The 7,598-nt window shown below is 46.3% G+C and overlaps 1 protein-coding gene across 2 annotated transcripts in view; it reads right to left on the reverse strand.

The window, feature by feature from the left end:
• Window positions 1-6,544, reverse strand: part of MARCHF9 (membrane associated ring-CH-type finger 9) — a 362,018-nt gene extending 355,474 nt beyond the window's left edge. The window contains exons 1-2 of one of the 2 annotated variants that reach the window (XM_063952304.1): window positions 6,120-6,544; window positions 4,608-5,875 (exon numbers count right to left, since the gene is read on the reverse strand). In XM_063952304.1, coding sequence (XP_063808374.1) covers window positions 4,608-4,931 — 324 coding nt within the window. In that variant the 5' untranslated portion in view covers window positions 4,932-5,875; window positions 6,120-6,544. Of the gene's footprint in view, window positions 1-4,607; window positions 5,876-6,109 lie in introns of both variants that reach the window. The other variant, XM_063952303.1, reaches the window with a different exon arrangement.
• Between the last annotated feature and the right edge of the window lie 1,054 nt (window positions 6,545-7,598).

A 7,598-nucleotide genomic window follows, 5' to 3' on the forward strand; every position in this document is an offset into this window, starting at 1 on the left:
GAAACCCTAATTTTTCTGAAAGTTTGCTCTTATTAATATGAAAAGAAGCTGTTGCATTAGCTGCATAACAGAGCCAAAATGAAACAAAGGCTGATATTACACAATAATTAATAAATGCACCATATCTCCAGTCAGAAAAAGTGTTCTTCTGAAACCTTAGTATTGACATATAACATGACTGAACTAGAATATTGCTTCTATGTTACACCATGGTATTGGAACTGTAAAAACGATGCATGCAGCAATTTGAACAGCAGAACTGTTGTTAAAGTGCACCTGTTACACAGTCTAGGCAGCCATTTTGTAGGCTTAATCAATATTTATAAGAAAGCAGCCTATAAATTCATTAGGAGCCAGTACCTCATGAATATTATTCATGCCCCATGAATATTAATTAAGAAGTGTCCCAGTGATGCCACTGGATACTACAGAATTGATATACAGCTCTTTAAGTGCTTTATAATGACTAAAGCATTGTTTCCTATTCACAATTATGCATGATTAGTTCCACAGTTTCAGAATGCCACATTTTTCTGAGTAGAAAAAAATTGTGGGAAACTTAGCTAGGTACACACCTTTTCAATTCCCAGCCGATTGGGTTAAATGCTCCCAAGTAGCCGAGTGGTGTGTATCAGGCCGTGAGCCCCTGTGACCCCTGTAAGGTGGAAGAAGTGGCATGGAAGGTTAAGGGCGTCCACTATGGTGATTGGAAGGTCGGCTGTGCAGCACATGAAATGCAACCTCTCAATCCCGACCGTTGCAGGAGCGTTATAAGCTGTTTATCGGCAAACACTACTGCATTGGCAATGCATACACACCAATAGTGTACAATCAACGGCCTTACACACGATATCAGAAGAACGGGCCAACGATTGAATAGGTGTGTACCCATCTTAAATCTTATGTAGGTGCAAATTTTGTCCAGGTACAGAATTTGCTCGGGAGTAATGTTGCAAATGCAAGTTTATTTCGTTTTTTTTCTGTTATATTTAGTGTAAATACTGAATGTGATTGCATCTTGCAACCACACAAAAACCAGCTCTATTCTTAAATTGCGCTATAGAGTTGGACTAGGCCAGGCATGTCATACTTTAAATTCCAACTGGGCCTAATTGTCTAGGTCCAACTCTTGTGAGGACCGCGAGAAAGAGATAGATAGATAGATAGATAGATAGATAGATAGATAGATAGATAGATAGATAGATAGATAGATAGATAGATAGATAGAAACTCTATCTATCTATCTATCTATCTATCCAGTCGAGTACGTGCCACCCTCACACAATCACCTACCCCCTCACCCAATCACCTGCCCCATGCCACCCTCACCTATTCACCTGCCCCCTTCTATCAGCAATCAGGATCACGTACCGCCACCGAAGTTGCCGAGGACGCCAGGGGCGGGGCCGGACGGTATAAGAGGCAGGGCTGGGGAGCAGAGCCGGGTGGGAGGTGATGGAGTCTCTCCCCCGCTCACTGATCTCGCTGGCCGTGTTGTGTGTGCTGGGGGCTGTGCAGCTGGCCAGTGCTGGGAGCCTCCTCCTCAGCCTGCTGCCCCGCTCCAGCCCGCTCCCCTACTCGCTCTCCGCTGCTGTCCGGAGCCTGTTCCTGCCCATGGTGCTGCTGCTGGGGCTGTGGGGGTGGGGACTGCTGAGCCGGACCCTGGTCATCCTACAGAGCCTAGACGAGGTGGGCTACATCCTAGAGCAGGGCCGGAGCCGGGCGGACACTGCTAACACGATCAGCATTCTAGCCCAATTTCCTGACAATGGGCCGCAAAAGGATGCGGTAGGGGCTGAAAATTTGACACCTCTGGACTCCGTCAAAATTCTCCGTCAAATTTTGCTCCGTCAAAATTCTAACTCATACTTGCCTACTGTCCAGGATGGACGGAAGGCTCCCGAAAATCGGGTGGTCATGTCTCCCGGCCAGCTGCCACCAGCCCGCAAACCCCCACAGCTGCACACAACCTCCCGCAACTGGGTGGGGGGGAGATGTGATCCGTGGAGGGGGCAGACAGAATATCGGCAAGTATGTACTAAATCCAGTTTTACATTTTGCATATTTACCCCTGGTGTTCCCAGGCATATATTGTTCATGCAGTAGCTGGATTTGTTTCTAGCCCTTTACTAGCCTTATAGCGGGCCTGATTCAGAGATGAACACTGCTGCAGTGGCTCTTGTGTCTGTTGCCAGAGTTGCGGCTGCAATAATATGCAAATACTAGTATCAGCCCTTCCTTTGGTGTAGATGCCTGCATATTTATGTGCTAGGATTGAGGTGCCCACTTTCAGTTTCTCTTCACGCTGCAATACAGTGGGTGATTCTTCAGACGCCACCATTGGCACTTGCACCGGTGATGCAGTTACATTATCTGACTCTGGCCTTCTATGCCTGCGACTGTGCATCTGGGAACCCATGACCCTCACAGAACCCTCACCTGTGACCCTCACAGAACACGCCCACTGAGCGGACTTGATTTGCAATCACGCCTATCACCCCCCCGCCCCCCCAGTCACACGCATAATTTTTGCGCCCCATTTATGTTACCCTCCTTCCCGATCGCAACAGCGTCTTTGTGGGTACATTCTGTGCAATGCAGGCGCTATGGGGCTTTCAGAAAGTTTTGCTAAGACGCAGCTGCAAATAACTGCACAACGTGTGACTTAGAATCACCCCAGTTTTCAATTAATAGCCAATTTGCTGCAACTGTATTGTTAAATGAATGTATAATGATGCAACAGCTTTTAGAAAAAATACAAATATGCTTTATAAAAAAGAAAGAAATACCTATGCAGATTTTGGGTAGCTGGTTGCACTTGTCACCCAAGAGAGAGTTCACAAAGGTTTTGATGGACTTCAAATTTGTATTGAAACAATGCTACAAGCTTCACACTTCCATATAATGGGGGCACAATGCTCCCCACTCAGCAAAGACTTCAATTGATTGGCCCAGATTTTGCGTGACTTGTCATATAAAACAGCAGCAGGAGGAGTGGTTACGCTAATGGAAACATGGTTTGTGTGGCCTTGACTGCCACAGTGATGTTACCCCCGCAACAAACACTGGTATGTACTTTTCTCTATGCTACCTCCAAACATCTAACAAATTCGCTATCGCCATACAATAGTCATTCTAATTTTATTAAAAACTGACAAGTGCACTTTTGTGGCCTATCACTTTTTCACATTACCTGTTGTATGTGTACTAACCAGAGGCGGCTGCTGGGGGTCTTTCTGCACATGAGAGATCTTGTGATGTTTACGTGAGGTCACGCATGCGCAGTTTAGTCAACCAGGAGGTAAGACACTGCGCTGCAGCACTAGGCAGATGCACTATGGGTCTTACACGGATCGCCGGAGCGGGGACTTTTCTCTCCCTACTACGGCGGCTGAGATGTTAATACATCTGAGCATTATTGCTTCCTCCTTCACCTCGACAAAGTTCCGTTATAGAACATCTACCCCAAAGTTACTTGATAGCTATTTCAGATTATGACATTGGACACTTTGCCCCAGGAAGAGATTTCAGACACAATTAAACTAACATCCAGCCAAGACATCTCAGACACAATTACTCAAATATGTTTTATGCAGATTTCCTCACGTAACCTATTTACAAAAAGACTGGGTATCTTTAGGGTATATACAGTATATCTTGGCTGTAGCCATTCCCAGGCAATGGGGGTAATTCCAAGTTGATCACAGCAGGAATTATTTTAGCAGTTGGGCAAAACCATGTGCACTGCAGGGGGGGGGCAAATATAACATGTGCAAAGAGAGTTAGATTTGGGTGGGTTATTTTGTTTCTGTGCAGGGTAAATACTGGCTGCTTTATTCTTACACTGCAAATTAGATTTCAGTTTGAACACACCCCATCCAAATCTAACTCTCTCTGCAAATGTTATATCTGCCCCACCTGCAGTGAACAAGGTTTTGCCCATTTGCTAACATATTTGCTGCTGCGATCAACTCAGAATTACCCCCAATATCTGTCCCTATATGCACAATGCCACAGAATGGATAACAATTTATAAATACAGAAACTGGTTAACGGAGAATGACTGGTACAATATATTCCTCATTACAGTCTTGCATTGAAGCATTTCAGGGGGTCTCAGACAAGCATGCTGAGGTGCCATGGGCAAGCTTACATTACCCAGACACGCAGTCTACAAAATTCCATAGGAATTCCCACTATCTCTGTAACACAACAACCACACTTTATACAATGTAACCTACCAAAAATGTATCACCACTCAAAATCTGTTAACACTTTTGTGCGAAAAATTTGGTTCATAACAAATTATAAAAAAGACAACACTTATGTTGTAAATCAGCTGTATAAAGTACCAAAGATTTTGACTGTCAGCCTACAAAGCACTCATAGAGTAGCAGATATGGGTTCCAGATAGAAACATTTCAGTACTAGAGGCTCTTCAGACATAAAAACCCCTGGTGACACAAAGCTTTAGGGCGGTGAGGAAGGAAAAACAGACACATTCACGCCTTCATACCCTTTACCTCAGGTGACTTACATGAGAAATACCATAGTGCACTAAGTCTGACTCCAAGCAATATAGCCATGCAGCAGTAACAAGGACCCACCTGCTCAGGGCCTTGGAAGCAGATTCTGCACTGTGGGGTCCTCATGCCACTGTCGATGCTGCTGCCCAGGGAAACGGCGTCCAGCGCAGCCCCAAGCCTTCCATCCTTCTCCTCCAGTCCCAGGCTGCGGGGTCTAGCATCAGACCCATAGTATTCCTCATCATCATCTCTGGAGGAGCAGTCTGCAAAGGGTGGCCATCCACAGCCCCCAACCCCGAGCCCTCGCATGGCGTGGCCCGGCTCCGGCTCGCTTCGCCCAGATCGGGTCAGCACCAGAACCTTAAGTTCATTAAAGAACATGCGGAGCCGGTATTTAAACATCATTCACCGGTCGGTGGACCAGGAGTCTGAGGGGTTCCAGTGCAAAGCCAGGCAGGTCCCAGAAGCAGAGGCATGGATTTAGGTCCCAGGTGACCCAGTGACAGTGGAATGCTGCTCGCTCTCCTGTGCTCCTGTGTACCAGAGAGGACACTGTACTGCATGGGGTTAAGTGAGTGCAATTCAGTATTGTCTATCTGGTCTGGAGGGACAGCAATAAGGTGCATCCACAAAATGTAATAAATTAGGGGGAAGGGAAAATAAGCTGGACTCTACAGACACATTTCAGAAAATCAGAGTCAAGCTGAAGTGTGTACAGAAAAGCTTGTAAAATCATTACATTATACCAACATGCATTAGCAAATGCTAAAAAGGGGTTCAACTGGGGGGAGAGGAATTGCAACCTTAAGGCTAAGAGGGGATGACAGCAAGTATGAGGTGTGCAACAATCTGTTGTTTGCAATACAGGAGGATTATGGAAGGCAGAAAGGGTTAAGTACAATTGAATACACGAGAAAGCAATTAACATGGATGCGGGATGGGGAAAGAACCTGGCTGCCTGGGATAATGAGATATATCTGGCCATCCTACCTCTGGAAGAGTGCAGCCTTCCATGCCCCCTAGTAACAATTAAATAACCACCAAAAAGGGATATTCTGGAAAATGATCCCACAAAAAAATATATATATTTATATATTTTTTATAATCCAATGTAAAAGGCAAAGAATAAAATGTGGTGCTAGTTTCCTCCAGCCACTGGATCCTATGTCTTCCCTCCCCCTTGCTTCCTCTTTCTTTTCCTCGGATGAAACACGCAGGGCTCCTCTTTTGTCTCAGCTCTCAGCATCCCCAGCCTGATCTGTCTTGCCATCCATCCACTCGTGATCTAACCAAGGGACCTGCATCACCACCAGCTCAGACATTGATCCTGCTGCTGGGAAGTCATCTCACTGCACAAAAAAATATAAAATAAAACCAAAATAAAAAAATACACAAAATATTTTGAGCAACAACAAAAAAATAAAATACAATACAGTATGTATCTAGTTATAGGAACACAGAGCTCATGGATCACTAATAACATATACAGACATAATAAAAAAAAAACACATTTGCAGACATGCAAAAAAATACACCTACAGACGATGCATATAAATCTGAATTCTGATGCTATCCATCCTTACCATATATTACCTTCTGGGTCCAGGAGATGCATTATTTACACCCAAGAGCAAAATAATATATAGGTGTGTGTGGTTTTATTGCATTGAGCTGTGGCAGAAATGGATGGCTATGAAGTGAGGGCTGGATAAATATGGCTTCTTCTTCCGGTATGGCATGTTAAATAAAACATTTTGTGTAGAGTGTATGTTTTTGTGTGGTGGGGCTGAGGATGTGATCCTGGCTTGTGCTGCGCATCTGCAGCTCGATGAGGGATCTGAGGGGACCTGACGTGGGGATTCACGTGGGAGCGGGGCGGGAGATGTGAAAGCAGCGGCCAGTCACTTCCTAGTGATGGTCCCGACGCGGCTGCTGCTACCTGCCCGGGGCTGGGTCATGCTCACGGAGGGCAGGTCACACACACACAGCCGCGTCATGGCTCAGGCATGGCACATAGTAGCACAGGGGACAGGTGTGCCATACACAGAGCACGGCACCTCAGCTGGGCATGCTAGTGTATGTACATGAGTGTTAGTGTACCAGTGTGCAGAATGATGGGATATTTGGGGCAGTGCTAAACCGGATGGGTACAACTTTAGTTTCAGTCTTATACCTTATTCTATTAATGCCCACGTTTCCTGCTGCTGTAAGTAATCTTAGCATAATACATAAAATTAAAAAAAAATAGTCAGTGCTGCTGCTGCTGCTGTCACTATAGTCCTTGGTTTGATATATGAGTGCCTGAAAATGTCCTTTTCTCTAACGTCCTAGTGGATGCTGGGGACTCCGAAAGGACCATGGGGGGAATAGCGGCTCCGCAGGAGACTGGGCACAAAGTAAAAGCTTTAGGACTAGCTGGTGTGCACTGGCTCCTCCCCCTATGACCCTCCTCCAAGTCTCAGTTAAGATTTTGTGCCCGAACGAGAAGGGTGCAATCTAGGTGGCTCTCCTGAGCTGCTTAGAGTAAAAGTTTAAATAGGTTTTTTTATTTTCAGTGAGACCTGCTGGCAACAGGCTCACTGCATCGAGGGACTAAGGGGAGAAGAAGCGAACTCACCTGCGTGCAGAGTGGATTGGGCTTCTTAGGCTACTGGACATTAGCTCCAGAGGGACGATCACAGGCCCAGCCATGGATGGGTCCCGGAGCCGCGCCGCCGGCCCCCTTACAGATGCTGAAGCAAGAAGAGGTCCATAAATCGGCGGCAGAAGACTTTCCTGTCTTCATAAGGTAGCGCACAGCACTGCTGCTGTGCGCCATTGCTCTCAGCACACTTCACACTTCGGTCACTGAGGGTGCAGGGCGCTGGGGGGGGGCGCCCTGGGAAGCAATGAATTTACCTTATTTGGCAAAAAATACATCACATATAGCTCCTGGGCTATATGGATGTATTTAACCCCTGCCAGTTTTCCAGAAAAAAGCGGGAGAAGAGCCCGCCGTGAAGGGGGCGGGGCCTATCTCCTCAGCACACAGCGCCATTTTTCCCACACAGCTCCGCTGGTAGGAAGGCTCCC

Source organism: Pseudophryne corroboree, chromosome 2 (genome assembly GCF_028390025.1).
Source record: "Pseudophryne corroboree isolate aPseCor3 chromosome 2, aPseCor3.hap2, whole genome shotgun sequence".
In the NCBI taxonomy this organism is placed as follows: Eukaryota; Metazoa; Chordata; class Amphibia; order Anura; family Myobatrachidae; genus Pseudophryne; species Pseudophryne corroboree.